This window comes from Chroicocephalus ridibundus, chromosome 2, assembly GCF_963924245.1.
Source record: "Chroicocephalus ridibundus chromosome 2, bChrRid1.1, whole genome shotgun sequence".
Taxonomy (NCBI): Eukaryota; Metazoa; Chordata; class Aves; order Charadriiformes; family Laridae; genus Chroicocephalus; species Chroicocephalus ridibundus.
Genome location: NC_086285.1, coordinates 116,322,703 through 116,347,782, shown reverse-complemented (window position 1 = coordinate 116,347,782; position 25,080 = coordinate 116,322,703). Strand labels below are relative to the sequence as shown.

The window sequence follows — 25,080 nt, the reverse complement described above, 5'->3', positions numbered from 1 at the left end:
ATACAGAAAACTCACAGTAGTTAGTCGGTATATCACAACCAGGGATTCAGGCCATTTTTATTCACTAGGGCAACTCGGAGCAGTTTGTTTTTCACTGAAGTGCTGTTCACACAAAGCATCCACAGCAGAGAAATGTTTTAAACATCTTGTGTATGGAACTTCCCATTAAGAAACATAGTTTGCGACACGGCAATTAAACAGAAAAAGGAATTAAAGTTATACATGACCCTCTCAAAGGAGGAGCAAAGGAAGGTTTTGTGTTTGGGGAAAATCCTCCCATTGCTTACATGCTCCTTCAGAAGTTTTCAACTCTATTCTAATCTGCACACCTCCCTGCGTCCTCCCAGTATGGTCTCGTGGTCAAATTTAAGCTTATGGCCAAAAGACCTAGCAGGGATCAAGCAAGAAAAGGCCCACAAAAGGGTGCACGTTGGGACAGAAAATCCAATCAGTCTCTCAGTTAGCATGAAGATGATGGTCTTGCAGCGCAGGACATGAGCGTGCACACCTGCAAGCTAAGTCTGTAGCAAATTCGGTATGGTCTGGTCTGGGTGAACAGCTGTGGGGAGAGAACACAGAGGCGAGGGTGTTAAATCCCAATTGACAGTCACTGAGGGGCTGCAGACTCTGGGGCAGACAACTCCAGCAGAAACACCACCTTCTCCTCTGTTTGAAAAAACAGAGCACCTGGTCTCAAATTCACCTGGTCCCAGGCCTGCCAACCCCACCGGTGGCATCCTTCATCCCAGGGGGAGAAATCCCAACATCTTTCATTGTCTTCCAGCACTTTGCAGCCATTCCCTGAGCCAGACTGGGCACAGCACGGCTGCGTTGCGGAATTGGACTTTCAGCCATTGCCTTTCAGCAGCACCTTGGCTTTAGCCTGTGCCCCTCACTGGGCCAGCAGGCATCTGCTCAGAGCTCAGATAAGTCCAGGTGAAAAGTTTAAGTGTGCTGCTGACAGAGAGATTTGTACTAAAATGTGAGTGGAAGCCTGAGTTAAGCCTGCGGTAAAGACCTGCTCTGAGCCTAGATGATCCGTCACAGGTGTGGCAGATCCAACGTGCATCAATGCACATTTAGTGTCCTAAATCCTGCTAGTCTCAGGAAAGAAAAACAAATAAAGCAGAGAGAAAATACCAGGTAAACACAAAAAGCGACGAGTGAAAATACATGTGTACATCCACAAGCACATATGCACACCCCACACATACACTGTGTAACGTAATTGCATTTCCCCTGATAACACCTTCAGCGAGATGGTTCCATTTCAGCCATAAAATACAGCTCCAGTTTCTTGGCTATGTCATAGATTTCGACGGCTGTAGTTTCTAACTACCCGTTGATAGTTTGGGGTTGAGAGAATCACCTTCATCCATTTCACTGAGAGTAGCCATGGTGTGCAAAGCCTCTGATTTAAATGATAACCTAAACCAGGGCCAGAAGTGAGAGAGAACCCCTCTGCTCCCTCCTGCCTCTACACGCTTCCCACTCCTCGGCGCTGGATTCCTTAACCTTTGCCACAACTTGCTGGTAAATAGTCTGGGCTAAAATTAGATATGTAGCAAAGGGTAGGTGTTACCATCTGCTGCATGTTGTTAATTCTTGATGGCCTGATAACATCTATTTTTGATGTTCTTTATTAGCTTTCTGGGGAGGAGAATAGAGGGATAGGCCTCTAGTGCCACCATCAGTGGTTTTCAGTATTTGCTGCTTTTCTTCAGCTGACAGACAGCTTTGCCACAACACAGTGTTTTTAGAAGAACATGATAGGTAAGAGAGGAGACCATGGATACTCGTCTCAAGCACACAGTAAGAGAACCGGCAGTGGCATCTGGATCTGCTTTCAGCTCATTCAGTAACCAGTACGACTTCTTTCATGCAACTGCAGACCATTTTCTCTGCTGTGATCTTTTCGTGGTTGTTGTAAGCAATAGTCAGATTAGAACTGAGCCATAATAGACTGTCCACCCATCTTGATTGCCTGGCAAGACAAAACCTCTCCCGGACACTAAGCACATTCAAAAACCTATGCACACTGCAAGTATAAGCGTAAGCTTAGACTGGCAATGAGTGATGGCTCTATCACCTGTAAGCAAAATAAAGTTCTTAAGGAAAATAAGTATTATTCTGTTCTATTAATTGGCTGAGGAAGTACCAACTGAATCTGCTAAGCATTTTTATTGTTTAGTCGTGAAGAAATACAATACTCTTGTCTCAGCTGGATTTTCAAGAGTCAGATGACCATGTTTTGTGACATTCAAAATCACATGAAAGTATACATAAATCTCAAACAAATCTAGGTCTAGCATGACATGAGACCAATTGCTGCGACCGCCACAACGTACAACAACATTGTCTAATAGAACGCTGTCCCTTTAAATTACATTATTTTAGACATTATCCTTCATTGCAGTGTTCTGAAGCCACCACTTCTGCTTTTTCTCATCTTGTTCTGGAGCCTCCATTTTCATTCTTCACCTACAATCATGCTCCCAACGACGGAGTAAGTAAACCAGAAAAGTGACTTAGCGTATGTGACTCTGAGCCTCTTACTCGGTAATGAGCATGTGAAAGGTGGTTCTTTAAAAACAACAGCTGAAGGCCGGAGTTGCCTTTCTGATCTTTTCCATTATACGTGGCTAAGCATTTTGCATCACGCAGGGCTGAGCACACTGCCAACATAAACTGGGAGGAGAAAATAACTCAGGAATGAGCTCAGACCACACAAGCTAAATGGAATCTTTATCACAGGTAAAATTTTCAAGAAATGAGTGAAAAGTTCATTAAATATTTTAAAGGTTAGTAGTGGAGACTTCTTTTTTTAACACAAGCTTGGCATGCATTATCACTTTTCGCTGGGAATCCTACCCTTTATGCTGACTCTATTTTGGAATTCAGACTTTGAGTAGATTTCTTACTCTCTCGGAGGTCCTCATAAAAGCTCCCTCATTGCATGCAACCAGTCATCTCTTCCTACACTCCCTGTTGGTCGTACGCAAAAATTCTCTTTCTTCGCCTAGGTGCTAGAGATTCAGTTTGACACCCGTGGCAGTTGAGTGCTTCTTCGTCTAATGAACCAGATGATGTAGAAGTCCAGCTCTTGCTGCCGTTGAGCTGCTGTCCTGGCTGCGTGCCCCTGCCATCCTGACCCATCTGTCCGAAACCATATCTGAGAAGGCTTCCTTTTGTCCTTGCAGCTGCATGAAATAGCCAACCAACTAAGGCCCACCATCAGGACTGGCAAGTATATTTGTTTTCAGCATCTCTGTGGTGAGTCAGTGAGACAGATGTACTCTTCAGGGCTAGCAAAGTCGCATTGCCTTTTTATGAATAGCTGAGGCATTTGAAACTGCAAAACAGCTTCCCAGAGGAGACAAGTGAGCCTCAGCCCGAGACAGCTCAGGCCCTCCTGGAAGACTCACTGCCTGGAAACGCTAGAAGGTAAGAAATGGCAACAGCAACTGTAAATGTCAAAGAAGAAACTTACTGCTCACAGATGATATATTGAAGATCCCCATCCAGTGGGAGAACTGTATATGATATTAAGCTCTCCCCAGACACGGAGCTCTGTTAGGTAGAGCTGGAATATTTGTAACCAAAGTAGATAAATGCTTTGTCTGCTTTTAGAAAGCCTCCTGAAATATTTGGTCTTTTTCAATCTAAACAGATTTATATCTCAACATGAGGAAGCTGTACTAGGACAAGCAGATAAAAGGCAACGTCTACAGGTGAAAGTGTTAACATAAAAGAGAGAGTATAGCTCCAACGCACCCTGTGACCTAGAAGCGAGAATTGCAAGATACTTAGCTCAGTATTTCTAAAACTGGGGTCTGTGATGTTTCTAAGGGTCAATAAAAGATATAAAAGATGTTAAAAACGTTAGACAGCAAGAGCAGCTCTAGTTCATTTCTAGAGAAGGTGGGATACAAATGTAGATTATAACGCAAGGCTGCCAAGTTCATAAAACAGTGAACTGCAAATACCCTTAACTGCGAGCATTAGCTCAGTTCCTTCAAGGCAAAGGATTAAGTATAAACACATGCAGCCTGTAATTATGATTTGGTTTGATTTCCCTGCAAGACATGGAAGGAGCTACTTCTGATGCAGCGAGTAAAAAGGCTGGGGTCACATGGAAAAACATGAGTCAAAAAATAGTCACAGATGGTTTAGAAAATACTACGCCTGCCTTATAGAGAGCTGTCTGTTGTTTTCTACAGTCTGAATAAGCTGAGAAATTCACAGAAGGGATCATCAGTCATGGGGAAAGTGGACACAAGGAAATGCCAGTCAAAGGACTATGGCTTTACTGGTGTAAACTGGCACAATTTCATCAACTTCAGTGAAACTTCCCAACTTCATACCATCTGAGGACCATTGCATTTACCTCCAAGAAGAGCTATGCAGAAAAGTGAGAAAGAATAAAGGTCCTGCAAAAATGAAATCACCTATAGCACCCACTGGGAGAAAGAAAACTAAATACTTGTGTGTGTAAATCTTACTCACATACTCCCTTCTCTCACAAACACACAAATACATAGAGTATGCGAAACGGTAAGGACTGTTTGCTAATCCCTGGCTATTGCAAAGAAAGGTAAGTAATCCTCTCTAATCAGATCTGTATGAAACTGCCATTTTTTCATAATGAAACATTCATGTTACAGATGCCCTGACAGATTTTACCATCTTGCCATTTTATTGATTCTTAAATAGGAAAGCTATCATACTTCTGACTGCTCCTCATGAGGAGACTAATTACATTATTTCATCATCTGGTTCATCAAAGCAGGAAATACTTAAGTGTCACAGCTGGTCTCAGACTGAATATCTACTACCAAGATTTTAAATGAAGAATATTACATATTCACTGGGTAAGCATTTCATAAATAGCTAGACAGTAAAAAATGATGAAGACAACACATATCATCTCACAACTCCAGGATGCAAAGGGAGTCTTAACTCTACCAGTGCATTTGGATTTATTTTCACTTCCTTTTGCTACTACTGTCATGCAAAGAGGCTTTGCATAATGATGAGATCTGGAAAAATCAGAGAGTTATTTAGATTTCCAGTAGAGATTTATAACTGAGAATTAAAAACTCAGAGGCAACGCCTTCATTTTAAGAGAATCCCCTATTATTGATGCAACCTTTCCAAGCAGAGTGCTGGCCACTACAGAGGGATCAACTGCAAGGAAGCGCATCTCCCATGGAGAGGACCAATCCCACTGTCCGGTCACTATTCACTGCCCATCATTCCTCTCCGAATGTGTGGGAAATCTTTTGCACACACCGCTTTGTGCAATAATTAAATCCTCCCGTAAAGAAACACATGGGACAAAGCCAGGTATTAAATTTTATTGGGCTTCACCTTCTTATACGTGTATGCAGGGGACAAGAATCGACAAGCTACGCCTTTTAAATGAAGTTTGTTCCCCATAGTGATTTGGAGTGAAATTGCCAACTACCACCAGCAGACAGCAAAACGCCTAGGCTTTGGAGGTCTACTTAAGACCTCAAAAAGAGCAGTGTGATAATGGGCAAGTCATTTCCTTTTAATAGCATTCTCATGAAAATCATATGTAAAAGCAGAGTCTCAGTATAATACCAAAACCTCAGTAACTTAGTTATGGAATAATATAATCCTGTTTCTCTTACAGACCTATAATGTCATTATGTAAATGGTTATACAAAGCCATGATTATATCAACAAAATGAAATTGTTGTGTAAGACAGTTCCCAGTCTCTGTAAATGAGGCTTTTCAGCGCTATAAAACCAGAAAGTTTCCTCCTATAATGTTAGGAGGAACATTAACATTGTTGATTCCTGTGGCATTTTTTACTTTGAGGGTTATCACAATTAACCTTGAAGATCACAGGACCAAAATAATAATATATATATGTAAGTTGCATCATGCAGAGAAAATTGTAAAAATGTTTAGATTCCTGTTATGTTCTGCGCTTCCTTGACCTTGTTAGAAATTTTGAAATCCTTGTAACTTTGCCTGCCCGTTAGTTGGTCAGAAATAGCTCTTTGTAATCTAAACCCTCTTGGTTTTTTTTAATGAGTTAGGCTCTAGGCCTGATAAAATTTTAGATGGAAGTTTTGACTGGGTCACTTTGATGTGGGAAAACGTAATTTTTATGTCAGAACTGTCTCTTTGAAGTTATATGAAGCAATAGATGAACCATGAACCTCAGAAAAGGACACATACTTCCTCTCTGAACTCAGCCTAACTTTCGGAGTGCACAGAGTAATGGAAGATACAAAGGTCACATAGTTAAAACCACACATTGAACAGTTTGAGGGCAGTAACAGTGTCATAAAAATATTTTCAATAAGCTGTCTCCTGAACTAATAGCGTATAACTGTTACGAGACAATACTATTAAATAAAATGGTAAAATTTAGCTACAAACTTCAGTTAATGATCCTGTAAAATCATGACCGCATTGATGGTATTTTTAGCCTATTACATTATTAGCAATTCTTTCAATTTCTATCTAATTTCTGCCTCCTTTAGGCGGAGGAGAAAACTATGACATTTTTCTCTTTTTGACCTTCATCTTGCAATTTGCATGGATAACGCAATTTCTTACCTGGATCTTTCTTTGAGCAAAATATTTTTTTTAAAACAGAAAATATGATAAGGAAAAAAAGGTCAGAAATCAAATTCAGATTTTTGTACTTTCTGCAATTGACCTGTAACCAGCAGTGTGCAATGTCCACTGTGCTAACGGTGTCTTCCATGTTGAAACATGCTACCATTTCCAAAAAGGCTGAGATGGATCTTTACAGATTATAAATTCTCAAAAGTCTGTATAAGCTAGTCCACAACAGTGGCTTAGAAAGCCATGAGCAGTGCTGTGGGACTAGCTGTGGACTAGACTATGAAAGCGTACAATTCTCATTATTCCACTGCATTTTGGGCATTGCTTACCACGTTGTCTGTCACGTCCTCTTTATGGTCCCTCATTTTCTTACACATTAACTGTGAAAGAAACGCTGTTTAAGGAAGAAAAGTGAACGGGAAAAAGAGGAGGTCTAAGACAGGTCAGGGTGAGGAATATCCCACTGGTTCCGAGTGCTTATGGGACTGTCAGCTCCACAAGGTTTAATTTGGGGCAAATAGAGGTAATGTCACAGACAAAACGAGAACGTCTGACCTCCCTCTCCCTTCCCCCTCAGCAGAAAATACTGTTTGGTTTTTACAAAATAAAAGGAAAAATGAATGAGGGTGCCCAATATTCCAAGTAGCAATAAGCATGGCTATTTTATTTTAAGTCAATTTACCTACTGACAGTGGAAAAAAGAAGACATGCCAATGCATATTGAATGTCAGGAGGAAAATATCTCACTCAAATATTTGCCTTCATAGCATTTTATTAGTAGTGCATTCACATTGAATACTATCTCCCTAGGTGATCTGAAAAAAGTCACCTATATTCAGAGGCAGGGCTATCATTTCCATTACAGTCATCAAATGAGGCCTCATTTTGTTCTTTTGCTATCAAACAGGTAGCACCAGAAAACCGATAAATAAAATTGCAGTCATAGAGAACAATCCTGCTATGGTACCTTTGTTGTGTTTATCTTATTTACTGCTGATTCTTTTCCGTCCTTGTTCCTACATATTAGGAAACACAAGGATTAATGGAGAAATCACAGCTTTCTCTCACATGGCTTGCACATTTTAAGTCCTTGTGACAGCAGGCAGTTCCGCTCTTGCCACAATTTCAAATCCTCAGCTCCAAGAGTGTGGCAACGTGGCACTTCAGATGCCTCTGCTGCCATGCCCTCTCACATCTGACCACCAGGCCACTCTTCTCAGGCTATCACCATTTAGTTTGGAGTACCCAAGATGCCTTCTCCAGCAGCAAAGAGCACTTGTGGTTGAGCCATAGAAACAGCTTTCTGGGTGAGATTTCCATTATACCGTTGTGCATGAAGCTCCCTTCTGTCCTTGGGAACAACTTGGAAGACCCAGTTTAGGAAGGCTGTCTTGCAGGAGCGTCCTCTCCCAAAGGTGTCTAGTTAGGCTGGTCCATGCAAGTTGCTTCTGACAATGAAAATCTCCACTCATGCCTCCCAACATGGTGGTTTTTAATTGTTTAGCAACTGCAGGCTCAAGCTTTGTCAATACAACAAAGCAGATGTTGTCCCTAGGCAAGACGTGTCCCTAAGCAAGACATGTTACTAACAAGACGAAGGCCATGCCTTTTTTGCATGGGTGGCAGCTTATCTACTCCTACTACTTTCTCTTCCTGGTTGTTTTTTTTCTAACTTCCCACTACTCCTGAAATAACATCAGCATTCAATTACCACCACTAGTGAAAAATACCTAGTCATTTCAAGGAAGAGTTTATCTGATCTTGTTTCCTGTAACAGCAGAGCCCTTGAGTCATGCTAGGTCACAGCAACAGCACGTACCTCTTCTACCAATACCAGCCCGGACCAAAGTACAGTGGGGCTCCTCCTGATCCTGGGAATGCTTCTTATGGAATCAGGTTGTATCCAGGGCACAGAGCTAGGCCAGAGAAGCATTTTTTAGGTCTTGCAGTTTAGACATTGGCTCTGTGAAACAGCAGCTCCTTTCCGTGGCCGTGTTCTCCACAAAAAGCAATCCCCACCCAGGTGAGGACGGAAGGGCACAGGATGTGCTGCTGCACAAGGACCCTACTAGCCATGACAACAAAAACGTGTTTCTGTGGCAAAAGTCATTAAGTCAGGCAAGCTCCACTAGACTGTCAGCCCATTGGGAAAATCCCTGCCAGCTGGGACACCACGAGACTTCTTTCAGCAACTTGAACAAACCTCATCCCTTGGCTATTCTCTAGCCATCTTCCATTCCCTTACTGTTGTGTTCAACCCAAAATAAGCAGCAGGTAAGTCTTAAATGGTACACTGAGGTTAATGAACACAATTCTCAGGGCATAGTAGCATTCTGCTCCTGTTATTTTATTGCTGTCTATATAGTTTAGGAATCGATTTTCAAAGGCAACTCCACTGCTGCTGATACCTACCTGAGCTGAATCCTATGAAGAGGTAAGAGCTGCTCACTTCACTTTCTAAATAACGCTTAATCTTGCAAAAGAAACTTTCCTGTCTCCACAGGAGTTCACGCCTAGCAATCGCTATTCCAAAAACATATCTTACTGGTGTAATTCTTTTTACTTTATAAAAGTTTAAAAATACAAGTAAAGGTCATATGCTAATTTGACATTTCAAAATCATAGTCAAACCTGAAGCTTCATAAAACTAAGTTTGATTATGACACTTGATGTACTCTACATATAGGAATAGCTTAAAATTACTTCTTATTGCTTTATGAACCGAGTGTTTCTTTTTTGCAACAAGACATACTTTTAAGGGGCCTTAAGTAGTGCAGAACACCTAGCCAAAGCACTTTTTTATCATTGTCCTGCTAAAACAACAGCAGGTGTACCAAATAAAGTACCTTCTGAAAATTCCTGAGCACAGTTCTCACTTCACCGAACTGCCAGAAAAAGAATTTAGAACTGAAAAAAACTTCTCTTTTGTCAACGTTGTGAGTAAAATACACACTTCACCTATTTGTCCTTGGAATGTGTGAATTTTAACATACCAAAATAGAAAAGCAGAAAATCTCTTCTAAAATTGGAGGAAAAAAACTATTGTTTCTTAGAAACACTGAAGATGTGCCATAATACCTAGGCTGCTACTTACCACATTCACCTCAACATCTCATTACTATCCTGTATTCCTCCATCCTTATCTTCTCCCTTGTTCTGTCATTTCTCACCAAGTTTGTAAACTCTTCAGAGCACGGTTCCTTCTTTATACAGGGCTTGACACAAGAGAGGGCATCTGTCCACCACAAAAGAGCAAGTGGTACAGATAATATTATTCTTTCATAAAATGAAATTGGATCTTAAATTGTCCTTTTATATTAGCTGGCTTCACTCGTCACTGATTTTTCAGTACGCTTTGAATTCTGCCTCAGAGGCATCATCTGACTGACACCGAAAGATCTGAGGGCTGGTTGGGGACAGCTAGCAAAGTGTAAGAGGCTATTTAAATTATGAATTAAGCATAACAGGTGAATAATTATGTTTAAAAGATGACCCTGAAACTATCAACTGCTAATACCACCCTGAGATCTCTGAGATAGCAACAAACTGAGATACATTAAACCTCCTCCTGAGAAAACCCAGTGGTTTCAGGTTGGCTGCAGATGGAGAACACCACTTTTGCCATATTCACAAGGTTTTCTTCATAGCCAGAGGGCTGGAAAAGTGGCAGAGCAAACAGCTGTACAAGGCCCAGTTTTGTAAGTATTTATGACAGATCAGGTATTATTTAGACTCCAATCTTCAACTTTTGATTTCCAGCCTGAGGAGCTTACAGCCTCCCTGCACATCTCCATACAAACCATGCTCAGGAGGCTGGATTCCCAGCTGCTGGAATTCGCTGCTCAGCTTCTGAGCGTGGCAGCTCAGAAGACAGAGGAAGGGCCAGAAGGCTGCGACTTGCAAAGGGACTCCATAGAAAAGACAGATTAAATAGACCATAAATTCTTAAACAGCTTGAAGAAGGGTTCTGCTGCTTAGCTCAGAGGAGGGGAAAGGTGGCTTCCCGCTCTCCAAGATTGTTCATCCCTTTCCTTTATTTGCAATTAAAGGATAATCTAGAGCCATTCACAGCAGCGGATGGGGAACAGACAATATCATCATTTCTTGTGCTGTTTTACAGAGTACAAAGGGAAAAACAAGATACGTACAGCAGCTATGATTTATTCCATACTTAAAGTCTCATACACTCATTTAGTACTGGATGAGACCATCTTGGGAGGGGAATTGTGCCTGGGTACTCAGAAGCTGCAGGTAGGGAATGTCTTGTAATACTGAAAGCAAATAAAGAACCTTCTTAGCCCTTGTAGTTGTAGGTAAGGTTGCTTACATACTGACAGTTTAAGATGTAGGCTACATAAAATCATGCAGCAAAAAGCGTTTTGCCTGGTAACTACTTTCACTGTTACATTATTCAGTTATTTTGAGTATGTTTAACGGGGGAGGGAAAATGCATCTTCCTTGTTTTGTATACTCTACTGCTCCAATAGGCAAAACATGAAATTGAACGGTAATAAAGAAATTTGGTCTGGAAATTAGACACTGACAAAATTTTATTTTAATTTTATTACAAGGGATTAAAAAATAACCTGCTAACACTTAAAGTTTAATTTAAACACCTTCACACCTCATCAGACTCCCAAAAGGGAAATTAATGTAGAGAAGGTATGTATGTAATGCATTTTGCTCCCCATTATAAACAGTCAGAACTCAGGAGCTTGCCATCATGAAAATCAGCTTGTCCAGCAGCTCTCTCTCTACTGCTGCAAATGAGTAAGTGGCAGAGGCTTCATTAAGTCTCCTTTTTTAATTTTTCAAAGCAAATTTAAGGGCAGCAAAGGACAAAGTGTACCATTCTTAAAAAAAAAAAAAAAAAAGAAAGGTCATTTTTATGCTAGCTGAAAAATACAGCTCACCGGCATGGCTTTTTTAATGTTCCAAGAACATAAGAAAAGAGATTTTTTTAAAATACCTATATTCTGTTAAAATTTCAGTTAAATCTAACAGCTGCATATGCAGAATTTATAAGATGTTGAGACTGATCTTTACAATGTATTCAAAGAATGAACACCATAAAGAGAAAGACAGAATTGCTGACTGATTCAAAATGTAATTTTACATAGAATGCGGTCAGTCAACAATTCACTTGCCAATTAACACAAGCACCAGCACTGCTCCTTTTGTTTCCTGAGGTAGACAGATACAAACATGTAGGAAGATACACTACCTCCATAATTATTTTAGTTCAAAACCCACTGTTTTGCGAAAAACGATCATCTTTAAGAAAACATATGTAATTCTGAACTGCCTACTTCCATTGCCACTCTTTAAAAATAACACATTAACATTCTTTAAAAATAATACATCACAAGTGTAACACTGTAACACTTATGATGCTCAGATTCGACAGCCGCAGTGAGAATACTTTAAAATATCTTTCTTTTCTTGAGGTTTGAAGAAGACAAGGATGGACTTACACTCTAACGTATCTCAAGATCATCAAAACAAAGGACGAGCTTGTACAAATGGAGATACCATTAAACGGATGTCCTGCCACTTCAACCAAATTGGGTTTGTTTCTGTTATCTTCTGAGTGTCCCATCAGTAATAAAGGCAAGTTCGAGAGCCTGCTGGGAAGGCGCGGCATTTCAGAATTAAGCTACAAGACCCAACTCAGTTTTCATTCTGCAGAAGAGTGAAGTAATCAATGTGCTGAAACTTCAAAACCTCGTTTCCCCAGCTGGTCCAGCCAGGCTGCAGGTTGCGAGCAAACAACTCCAAGCATTCCACATCTGGCTTGATAAACTCTGCCAGAACCGCTGTGCAGGAGAGAAAAAACAAAAAGAAAAGGTAACAACGGTGACAGAGGTACAAGTAACAACAGTAAACAAATAAAATCTCCCCTGTGCTGCTAGTGGATGAAAAACAGAACGTTTCATTAAAAAAGGGAGAGACAGCAAATTAATTTCGAGGGTTTCATCAAACACCTGGACTATTTATAGTGAGAAAGTCATTTAAAATAAGTGCCCTTGAGATTCGGAACAATATTGTCAAGGCCTTCAATAGCCTTGATTTATTGGTTTTCATTTAGAGAAAGGGAATGAGGATTTATTTCAGCCTCTACATAAATGAGTTCTGAATTTTTCACTAATATCAACCAAACACCTCCTAAAGACTCACTTAGTTCCTATAACACAGGGGTAACATTTCTAAAAATAAATGAAACCTTTCCTTAATTAATACCACATTATTTTCCTCCACATCTTAAAGGGGACACAAAAGCATTTTTTAATGACAACCGTTAAAAGGTAAAATAAGAAACACCAGTTAAATAACATAGCACTAAAAGGGCTATAAAAATGCAGGTACTTCTTTTTCCCCCCAAAACAAGCTTGGCAACTGAAGAAATATTTATACACTGTCGTCTTTCATTCAGTAACATAAATCTCAAATTTCTTCCACAGTGGGGCGTTTTTACTGCTCAAATCCAAATAAATAGATGCCTGTCATTAACATCGTGTCACTGATTGTGACTGGTATTCTAGAAGTGATAGAAAAAGATCTTGCATTTCACCTATAAAGTATTATTGCAAACAGTTTATTGCTAAACATGCTACTTGTCATAGAGAGCCATTTAGTTTGTGGTTAGATCAAACAAATTCTTAACTACACTTCCGTAAATAGCTACAAAGATATTACATATAAAAACATGCATGAAAAAAGTGAACATTTAAGGAATAGCCAGCACAAAGGAGGCAGAAACACTGAAAAACATTATCTATACTAAAAATTACATGTTAAGCTTTTATTTTTGTGACAGAGGACAAAAGAAAAAAGACTATGAAACCATTTCCTTTTTCAAAGAATATCATCGTCATTTTTGTTCAGATCTCCCAGTGGTTTCTGAGTTTCTGTGGCTTAAAAATACAGCTCAAATCCAACATTATGCTGCTTGACTCAGTCTCATCAGGTATGATCATTGCAGAAAGCAAAAATACATGCAATCAGCATACATCAGAGTACGAGAAGAAAAGCTTTTTTTTTTTTTTCTTTTCACGCAATCCAAGTTCTGACTTTTTGGACCAAGTTTGCCAGTCACAGACTGCCTGTGAGATCCCAGCTGATCTTGTCACAGATTGCTCCTGTTGCAGAAAGCTGAGCATCCACTTCACTTTCTACTGAGTGTTAAGCAACCCCAGATGCATTTCCTACCTACATGATAGCATCTTCCAAAGCTTCAATCCACTCAAAACTTTTTCATAAGTATTTTGTAATGGGTCTTTCCAGACTTTCTTGTATTTTGGCATGGCATATAAATCTATTCTCCTTCCCCCGGTCTCTAACAAGTGTCAAATGAATGTCTCAGATGGGTTATTACCTAGGCAGCTTTAAATCTAAAAAATCCTGCTACCAGCAGGAATCTTATTCTGCTTCTTTTAGAGGCAAGCTAAAATGTTTAAACAAACCAACATTTGCAGAGAAGAGTCTGGGAGGTTTAGAGGAAAATGTACCTTCTGACAGAAAACTTGCTGCACTGAACATTGCTGTTTGGTGCCACAAGTGTTCATCTAATTAGACACTGCTTATGAGTAGCTGCTATTATACCATTTCGCAAACCCACCATATTAAAAAAAATGTGGTAAAATTTATTGTTCTTTTTCCACACTTTATTTAGCTAAGTATTTCTTGTGCACAATTTGCTGCCAACACGCTCAAAGGGCTGGAGCACCTACCCTACGGAGACAGGCTGAGAGAATGGGGTTGCTCAGCCTGGAGAAGAGAATAAATTCCTAACTACGTTTCAGTAGTTAAGACTCCAAGGAGTCTTTATTGCAGCCTCCCAGTACCCAAAGGGGGCTTGCAGGGAAGATGGGGACAAACTTTTTAGTTCAAAACCATTAACCCTTTTCCTGTCACAACAAGCACTGCTAAAAGAGGGTAGATTCAGACTAAACATAAGGAAGAAGTTTTTTTATACAATGAGGGTGGCAAAACACTGGACCAGGTTGACCGCAGAGGTGGTAGATGCCCCACCCCTGGGAACCTTCAAGGTCCAGTTGTATAGGGCTCTGAGCAACCTGACTAGTTGAAGATGTTCCTGCTGATTGCAGGGAGGGTTGGACCAGGTGACCTTTAAAGGTCCCCTCCAACCCAAGCCATTCTATGATTCTATCACTTTAACAAAGGTCTTCCAAAAATCTGTTCTCTTGATCACCTATGCAAGCCCATGTTGCAGGAGGTTTCACTTTTTTCCACAGAAGAGAAGGAAGAGACTGTGGAAAGCAAAGCTCCAAAGCTTTCAATAAGCTCTCTGTAAGCAGATCCTGACATCTGTAGGATATCTTTTTGACCCTAATGGGCATAAGATCATGCAGAGCTTACTGCAGAGTCAGGCTTTACATAACTTTTTTCCACCCTCCATATAAAAACAAAATAAAACTATTTTGTGCTTTATACAGGCTTCTAAGTAGAGGAAGCAGTTATTTCGGTGACAAAATTTCATTAACAGCATATTAGTACCATTGACATTTGTTCTTAAAATGTATAGATTAAAAATATCATCACAGCACTAAGTCCAGTAATCAAAAACAGTTAAAACTGAGCACCAAAACCTTCCACGCCTAAGAGAACAAGTTTTAGAAGCACAGATTCGACCAACCTCAAAGACTGGTTTGCCAGAAAGCAAAAAAAGAGGTAGCAAAACCCACGGTCAGCTCAGCAGAAGCAGGAAGTTTGTGCCAATCTCTCAATCAATTTGGTTATAGAATTTAAAAAGGAAGTCCCAGGAGCCTCCCCCTCTCCTGCTGACAGAGAGGGGGTCCTTTTTAAAGCCAGAGCTTTTTTTAAAAACAGAGACAGATTACATATAATTCAAGATTACATTGTGGTATGATTTTTCATTGCTAGGTTGTAGGTATTTACATAATCACAACAGGCAGTAACTTCCACTGCAATGAAAATTACCATATCAAGAGGGCAATAACGTGGCTGTATTTTGTTGGCATAAAATCTCATTACACTGGTTTCCTTAAAATAGGAAAAGTCAGTGTTCAAGTTATAATTTATAGCTTCTTTGTTAGGCTTTTACGTCACCAGAAGGCTATCTTAACACAGATCTGACTTGCAGCCCTTAAGTAAACTCTGGGGGTTTTTTCCTCTGATAACAGGTTACAGGATCTACATCAGTAGATCAAATATAAGTTTTTCTACAATAGGAATAGATTAAAAAAAAAAAAACCAAACACAAAACACCACCAACAAAAACACCACCAACCACATTTACTTCTATCTGCTTACAGATACCACTGACAATAAACAGCTTAAACACACGATAAGTAGATTATTCTTTATCCCTTGCAGGTGTAATAACACTATGAGAACAACACAGGCATCTATACTTGGGCATGTAGTGCCCTAGGACACACAAAGCCAGCACAAAGCTGGCTGGTAGATAGAGCACTGGTCTTGTAGAAAAACCACTTCCTTCCAAAGAGCGATCCAGTGGTCAGGCAGGATACCTGCCATACCTGCTTATTCTTAATCCCCAAGAAGTATTGAAGATGCATGCTGCTAAAAATGTTTAAATAAGAAAAAAAAAATTCTGAAACAAGCAACAGTTTCCCCTTATCTTTTGGGCTTCCATCACCTAAATGGCAAGTTCTGCACACCACATAAAGTGAAAATTACTTTGTTGGCTATTTACTGTCTGATTTGTGAGCCATACAACACACAAAACATAGCACCAAACTCATTTCATAGTAACCCTTCAAAAGAGTTTGCAGTGTTTCTAATTATTGCCCAGTTTGCCTAATCCTTGAACAGAGTATGACCAGAAAAAGATGTGAAACTCAGCACAAAGATGGCTTTACATCTCTATCCTTTCTGAGCTTCGAGTTAAACCTAGATATTGATGGACCTATCAATTAGTCTAACAGTAAGGGCTCACACGGTGCATAAGGAAACAAAAGGCTTTTACTTCTTTTTACTTTCCAGAACACTATTATAACAGGGCCTAACAACCCAGGGTTGTTATAGAAGAGTGTTCCAAATATTTCCCATTGCACTCTTCTGCAAGAGATATGCAAAGTGGCTAGAACATAGCCAAGAATGAATTCCAATGTTTTTAGGCATAGTCCTATATTATTTTCTAGCCATAAACGTACATAATTAAAAATTGAAGGAGAAATGGCTGTAACAAGAAGAATCTATAAAACAGGAAAAGGTATGTTAGAAATTCTACATTAGTTCACATCGTCTGTGTAACACAGTAACTTCTATGTCTTCTAAGAGCAACATTGAATTGAATTAGGAAGAAAACCTGCTGTTATTTGAACCAAAACCTGGAGTAATAAGCTTCTTTATGCAAATGCGTTAAAATGAAATTTTAAGTACATTTACAATGACGTATTAAAGCTCCAAGTACTGAACAAGGCCCATGCATCACTAAAAGCCCCTACAGTTGCAATTTCATGGTTAAATGCACTGTAGGAACCCAAATATCTTTTTTTGATGGCTTACTTTAATTTACATCTTTCCCTTCCCCCAGAGAGATAAACTGTTATAATCAGTCATTAAGTGGATACATATGCACCAACATACAGTCTTTACAGTAGTAACGAGAAATAAAGTGCCAGACAGCATCAGTAAATACTAATATTTTTGGCTTTGTTACTACTTAAACAAAGCATGAAGAATGTGTGTGACTCATCAAGTGTCCTTCCCCCCCATTGCCAAATCTCTGCTTCTGTTCAAGTTTCTTCTGAACCACTCTAGGATGTAGCTCAGCTGCTCTCTACTGGCCACTTGAGAATACTGTCTGATCATGAAAGCAATACCCTTTTATAACACTGAAGTCAAAGCATCAGCTACTATGGTCTTATGGTCCCAGTCTTATGGTCTACCTTTTCATTCCATAGCCGTGTTGTTCTGAATGGAGCTGCCAAAACTGTAGGATACACATGGATTTTTGTGAAAACCTTGTAAATTACTGGTGTTCCTCAACAGCAGATTAATTTTTAATTAGACACATAAATGCTGCGCAATGGTATCAAATCCCAGCATTCAAGTAAAGACTCAAGAAATATATACATTAGCACAGACAATTTCTTTCAAAAGCCATTCAGAATCAAAGGATTCCCCAATGTGGTTTCTAGATTCTGCCCTACAAAATAATTGTTTTGAGGACCGTTCTGGCACTAGAATTCTCTGTAATATATAAAAGCTGCTGTTTTGCACCCTTGGATAGCTCACAAGTTTCCTGTTTGTGTCCAAGTGTGCTGTTGAGTATTGGTTTTCTGAAGAGGCCCTAGGTGGCTGCCTCACAAATCACTACCCCACCATTCATTAGCTTAAACACATATACTTTCTGCTGTAAAACAGGCTTCAGAATTGCAAAAAGATTCTCCTAGAACTGCCTTTAAAAAAAAAAAAAAAAGTTTTTAGCTAACCAAAGTATGTGTCTTCTCAGGTTTTTGAGCAGGTGTGTACGTGTATATATATATATTTATATTTATACACACATATACACACATACATACACACACACATATTAGTTTCATAAATACAAGCCCAAAATACAAATTTTGGAGCCTCCCTGAATGTATAACTGTCCAGATCAGCTTCCTAACTGAAATTTTCCTGTTTCTTGGGAAGAGAAAAAGGAAAGCATGTCAGTGAAGCAACCTGTGATGTCTCTCCTCTCTAACAGCATCATGCCTTTCCTCTACCTGCCTTTTCTGATGTGATTACATAGCACCACACGCACCAGGAATATCTGCAGATTCATCATGAGTCTTCCCCTTGGAGGATGAAACCATTTTTGTGTGAGGTATTAAATAATGTTTCTTACCATAGCATTGTAAGGCACTCAGGTCCTATAATGATGGAAGAAGTATGACTTTCTATTGATGAAATTAGTCAGTAAGCTTGCTCCAGAACAACGTGCAAAAGGTAACGTATGACACAGAAATCTTCCAATCCTTTGGACTAAACTCTGAAAAGTTGAATTCATACCCACACTAACCGGCCGGTTGGAGTTACTGCATCAATTTCAGTAAATTAAACACAGCTCCTCAGAAACAAGCAGGGCATGCCTTATTTGTTGCCTATTGTTAACAATTTTAAAATAATTAAGTTTTTGGATTTAAAGGCACAACCGTACTGCAGATATATAAGCAGCTCATGCAGAAATAAAAACATTTCTTTCAGGATGAGATAATAAAGAGGTTTCTGCTTTTACTAACCAAGTAGAAGATATCCTATTTTATACATTCCCAAAGTTCCCCCCTTCCCAGGCGCTTTAGGTCATTTGGCATAACTTCATACATATAGTATCTGTAAACTGTTCCTGCAGCATTTAAAACAAAAATTTAAAAAACTCAACTTTTGTTTACATGTCTACCCAAAATATGCACACAATAATGCTTCTTCTTCTCATATTCATTTTTAGAGACAAAAACATAGATTCCTGACAACATTTTTAGAAATGTTGAGGAATCATAAGTCCTGTTGGGCAAAATTGCTTGGCATATGGGAAATTAAGGCACCTCATATATAAAAATATCTCATTCTAGGTACATCATTTCAGACATCCAAGTCCAATGCCCTACAGAAACAATAAAACAAAACGTACCAGTAAGAGGGGGTTTATGCGAATGCAGACTGCAGGGTATGCTGACAATTAACTTATGTTCTGGAATTGGAAGTACATCTTCAGGTTTCCTGTCGCATAAATCAGAACGGGAAAAGAAGTATGTGAATGAATACCAAAAAATGTGAGGCTGCAGGTCTCCCAGGGCTACTTCAGATGGGAGGTAACACACAGGATGTTCCTTCACAGTCAAACTTCAGGTAAGTTGAAGGGAAGTTAAATGTCACTTAACCATAATATATAAAAGGACAGTTTGTGAAATCACTGAGGCTTTAGGCAAAACGTGGTTAACAATAGCCATAAAAAGCCATTGAGAACAAACAGCATAGGCCTGTATGTTTTCATGTGTAGAAAAACATCAGCATCCCCAAAACTGCACCAGCCTGTGCCAAGGACTCATGGTCCAAGGGAACCCGTCAGCCAACGAAGTCCCATCCACAAGGCTTTTTTATCTAAGCCAGCTCCCTAACACACAGACAGATATAAGGAACAGACAAATGTCCCCATCCTTTAATCTCACTAAAGCACTCCCTCATCCCAAAGCTAGTAAGGCTATTTTTAGGTTCAAAAAAATCAGACAAAAGACGACACCAAGAGAAGACTTTGGGACATTATATTGTATAATGAACAAGTGATATATACAAAGAGAATCCTAACAGCCTCAAAAAAGACATTTACCATAAATATCTTGGCATACCTTAAGGCTTCCTTTACTTCTCCTTGTACTCTCCCCAATACAAGAACTTCATAGGGCTTTTTGTGTAAAGAATCCAAAGGCAATACAAATTCTCCAGCTCTAGTAATCTGACATAAAGGAGTTAAAAATACACAGCGGAAGACTTTCACATACAATTTTTTTTCTGAGACACTTTCTTTGATAAAAAGGAAGATACTGATGATACCAAACCTTCCAAATACAAAAGCACATGGTGATAAACAGACAAATTATTAAGACTATAAAGTGTCACAGTGCAAGCTCTCTCAGTCTCCAAGAACGCCACAAAACAAATCGAGAACTTACTTTTACCCAGTGCCACTCAGCAAGTGTCTTCACAGACCAATGAGGATAAAGTTCATCCTTAACAAAACGTAAGTGTTTCTGTCTATTAGTCACCCAGATGACTACAAGACAATCTGGAGCAGCTAGTGCCGGTACAGGAATCTGCTTGATTTGCCATGAAGACAAGTAGCTGTATCTATATGCCAATACAGTGAGAAACCAAGTTAGTATATACCAAATACAAAAATTGCAAAGCAACACAAATTAATAAAGAAATTACACAGCCAAGACGTTTCAAGAATTATTTCCTGACAAGTCATAAAAATGGATCAAGACTGACACCCAGTGGCCAAATCTGATGGATTCTGACATAAAATCACTAGTGTACGTACTTAAGTTTTACTGAGCAGAACCTTTAACTACGTATTTCTACTATTACCCCAAATAAAGTATTGAGAGTTGTGACTCTGAAGAAGTCTAAAAGCCCACGCTTAATTTAAAAGCCCACGTTTAATTTAAGAACTATCATATGTAATTCAATACTCTCATCTTCACACCAGAAGAAAGCCATTTACTGAAAAATAGCTCTTTAGTCAATGTACCATTATTCGCTTTTCCTAATAAGCAGTCTCTCTTCTGAATGAAAATGACAAGTGAGTCATTTACAAGGGAAACGCTAATTTGACTGGCAAGTTAGAAGGTCATAAAAGAGTAATCAGTTCTCCAATTATTTGCAGAAGATATTCATTATTTTTAAATTACCATTCATGATAAAAGTTCTCTTGGTCATGCAGAAGAGTTCTGCACATTTTTGAGCTAACTATATGCTACACTGGTGAATACAGTATGCTTTCTAGATTCTGTCATTTTTCTCATGATGCTATTTTGGACTATTAGTGAGTTGCAATTCGTGGAACCTACACTTTGCAGCATCAAAAACATTGCCACACTGCCTACTGGAATTGACAACCACTGTCTAGGTACCTGGGATCCCTACACAATGCAACAGTGAGAAACGGGCAACAAGGATAAAATCCAAAGTACCTTCTGGATTAGACTGCCTAGAGAAAACAAGATTCACAACCCAGATGTGAAATGCTTAACAAAGATTAGCCGTCAACAAGGTAACTAATGGCAGCGATAGCTCTTCCACCTTTTCCCTTTATTTTGTAAGGGAGAGAGGGTCTTGCTGGCTAATTCGTGCCTGTGAATAATGACAGTTTTCCTTTGAGAAACTTACATACTTAAGAAAAACACTTGAATGAGTTTAACTATGTATTTCTAGAGGTTTCTGTAGAGCTTTCAAAGTAAAACCTACTAATAAGTCCCTGCATCTTCAAATTATGTCTTCATAACAAGCTTCAAAAGCTACAGTAGACGTTATTCTAGAAAGTTGTAAGGCCATAATTCCTGCCTGCCTTTCTTTCACATGGATACAATTTTATGTTAATCAAGAGAACTCCACTGGCATAAGCCTGATGTTACTCAGCGGAGAAGGAAGCCCATAAAACTTTAAGTTAATGACTTCATAAAATACAGTACTCAGAAAGTTCCTATTGCACTTGAGGATTTTACTGTTGCATTATCACTTCCTCTCTTCTACCCCAACTGAAGCTCAAACTACAACTCAAATTTTAAAAAAATTTAAAAACTAAAGCTTCTAAATTGGACCTCAGTCCTGGCAATGCTTACACATTTACCTAGTTTTATGCCCGTTAAAGTAACCCTATTAATTTCAACTGAATATCTGTATGATCTGGGCCTTACAAAAGAGCTGACTCCAGGCCTTCCTTATAAGTCTCAAGGACTAATATTCTCTCTCCAGTTACATAATTTAAGGTCTACTCTTGCAAATATTTCACAGGCAAAGTATCCAAGCCATTTCAGTGAAATACCTGAGACACTTCATAGACTTGAAGATAAGCATGTGCCAAAATATTTGCTAGTTTAAGCTACAGTCTCACGGTTATATTGGTCTTGGATTGCATCAGTGTTAAATATCCTTTGTAAACTACAATGACAAAGTTTGTTTGATATTAAAATAAAATTTACCTGTTACTTCTTTTAACAGACTTGTTCTCCCATGGTGGATCAATCACAATTACATCATATTTTTTCTTGTCTGAGAAGTGAAATTACAAAAAAAAGTGAGTAAATAAATTTTAAAATAAATCTACTACTTAAAACTCATAAATGCTTAGCTACCTACATACAGACAACACTTAAAGAGCCAATTATGCAGCAAAACCACAACTTTCTTCTATTCTTTCCAAATAAGAAGGTAAAAGGCTTCTAGCATACTTGTTTTAATCTATATAATCATATACTTCAGAGATTTTTTTAGGCTGATTAACCTAAGAAAAGAATATATATGTGATCTGTGTCAGATCCCTCCAAGAAATTTTGACCATCTTTGAGACTTTCAGAAAAAAAAACTGGTAGCAGAATGCAAGTCTCAAAGATGAAAATTTCCCCATGCTTCCACAGCGTCTATGTAATAAGGCTGCCAGCTGAGCTAAAAACTGCAGCCCTGAACACAGACTCCTGTCCCATTTGATCTTTCAGCAGGCCAATTGGGACACACAGAGCTCCAAACCAGCCCTGGAAAACTGTGTTTTGCACTACTGGAGGTGAAGAGAGACAGACAGCTAGACCCAGTGCATGAAATGGAAATTAAGGGACAAGAGGAAGAGAACTGAAAGAGTTTTCATGGGAGAAGCTGGATATACTTTAGTTGGAGGATAGAAGATCCATAAAAAGCAGGACTCTGCAATTTTATTTTTTCCACAGAACGTATTTCTCCCTTCATTGAGTCTGAAGCTAATTATTTAAATACATAATAAGAACAGCAGCTTAATATTTAGTGTCCATTAAGCATGCTTTCTACATCTTATTCCTTTATTAACACCAGAACTGTTATCCTGACATTGGGCTGACCAGCAAGGAATACTTCTCTTCTGGCAGGTGAAAGGGAAGAAGAAAGATAATAATTAAAATGGACAGCAGAATTCCTCAACCCCCCCCCCCCCCCCCCCAAAAAAAAAAAAAAAGCTTTCTGCATGACCCATTAAGGCTGCGAACACTGGTTTGGATTGCTTTTGATTTACTTTAAACGGGTTATTAATTCTAAAATCCCACACCTTCCCTGTCACTGATTTTGGTTTAAGACAATACTCTCAGCTGTGAGGTGCAGCAGCTGAGAAGTCAACTCACATTTGCTACTCATGTTCTTGCTAAAGTGGTGTTCACCTCCAGGGGGATGCAGCAGCTTCTCTGGGGGACACTGGGGTTGGTTTCACAATCAGTTCATGCCTATCTAAACAGACCCTGCCACTGAACAGGATGAATCTGTAAGGGAACCCTTGATTTAAGGCACATAATCTCATCCCTCTCTCATGGTCTAAATCTAGCTAAAGACAGAAGGAACCCACCCCAGCAGCAGCATGGACTTACCTATGTTAAAGCCTTATCCTGCAATCAGGACCCAGCAGCATAGCTAGTGCCAATCTAATGCATTTACACGACTTCTATACTGACAGTGGCTCAGAACACGCTCACAAACTGCCATATTTTGGGCTTCATGTAAAATGCTGCGGCTGAGATTTTGAAATGAGTTTCCTGGAGACAGATACCCCTCTACATGACATGAGCTGCTAACCACTCGAGATTCCTTTGAAAACCCTCACCTATTTGCACAAAGTTAGGAAATGCTGCTGCAAGCTTTCAAAGTGATATTTCTATCAGTGTGATGCTGTATATTAAAATCTGTTCATTGAGTCCTTAGTCATCTTGAAATTAAATGCCCTCCTCAGGCAGGAGAGAAGTGGTAAATTCTAATGCCTAAAGATACTTACAGTTCAGCAGGGGCTGTAAACATGAAATATCAGATAAAAGGAAACTGCTTTTTGGTGGCACCAAGTACTTCTGCCCCATTAACACAACTATCTTTGCACTGTTTGAGCTGTTTTCTGTAACACACGAGAGCAGGTCCTGCTCTGACATAGAGGTTTCATCATCTAGCAGATGTACAGCTTGATGGTCGCTTTCATTCACAGCTGGAAGCTGCTTCGCCATTTCACATAATTCAGCCAAGTCACAGCCAATGTGTCCGGGAACAACATTCTTCCTGCAACTGAGTTCTGCAGCAGTGCAGTGAAGAAAACCACTTTTGAGTCCTTCTTGGACTAAATGCAAAGTGCCTTCCCAAATGAGCTTCCTGACCTGTATGGCCATAAAGAAACAGGGTAAAAATAAATGATCTCTCAAGTATCTACTTGATGAGGGAATGAAACAGAAATCAAAGCATTTTCAATTTGCAGAGTGGGAAAAGGATCCTTGTCAAATACTGAGATCATTGACTCAAAAGCTACAAGGGCATGCTAATGAGGCCATGTTAACTTTTGTTGTTGGCTTTTTTTTTTTGGTGAAGTGGCAATAATTAGAAGCTTGGAGAAAGAAAGAGCGAGAAACTACTGAATAAAAAAATTTCACAGACAATAGAGGTAGAATATTATTGTTCCAAACAAACATGAATTTCAAAGCAATAATTTGAAGTATAAATTCAAATTCTAATCTAATTTCAAGTTACTGTTCCCATAAACACGTTTTTAATTGGGATGTATACTGGGATCTAAAACAAAAAAATAATCAGTATTTTTCCACATTTTGTTTCAAAAAACAACAGTTTATGCATTTTAAAAGTAATATGGAAGTGCAATAAGCAATTAAGTTATTAGAATTTGGTTTTGCAACTTTTCTAAGTGACACATCTCCCAGATAATCTGCCAGTGAGTCCAGGAAGACAAGATTCTTGGAGATATATAT

General features: G+C 39.2%; 1 protein-coding gene across 7 annotated transcripts in view; it reads right to left on the bottom strand.

The window, feature by feature from the left end:
- Positions 1-541: 541 nt before the first annotated feature.
- METTL4 (methyltransferase 4, N6-adenosine) overlaps positions 542-25,080 on the bottom strand; it is a 28,485-nt gene continuing 3,946 nt past the window's right edge. For 3 of the 7 annotated variants that reach the window (XM_063326656.1, XM_063326659.1, XM_063326655.1), the window contains 6 exons: positions 24,111-24,477; positions 22,309-22,378; positions 20,278-20,452; positions 19,954-20,060; positions 19,239-19,327; positions 9,856-12,426 (listed from right to left, as the gene is read on the bottom strand). In XM_063326656.1, the coding sequence (XP_063182726.1) occupies positions 12,281-12,426; positions 19,239-19,327; positions 19,954-20,060; positions 20,278-20,452; positions 22,309-22,378; positions 24,111-24,477 (954 nt within the window). In that variant the 3' untranslated portion in view covers positions 9,856-12,280. The other 4 variants (XR_010069997.1, XR_010069996.1, XR_010069995.1 and 1 more) reach the window with 4 other exon arrangements.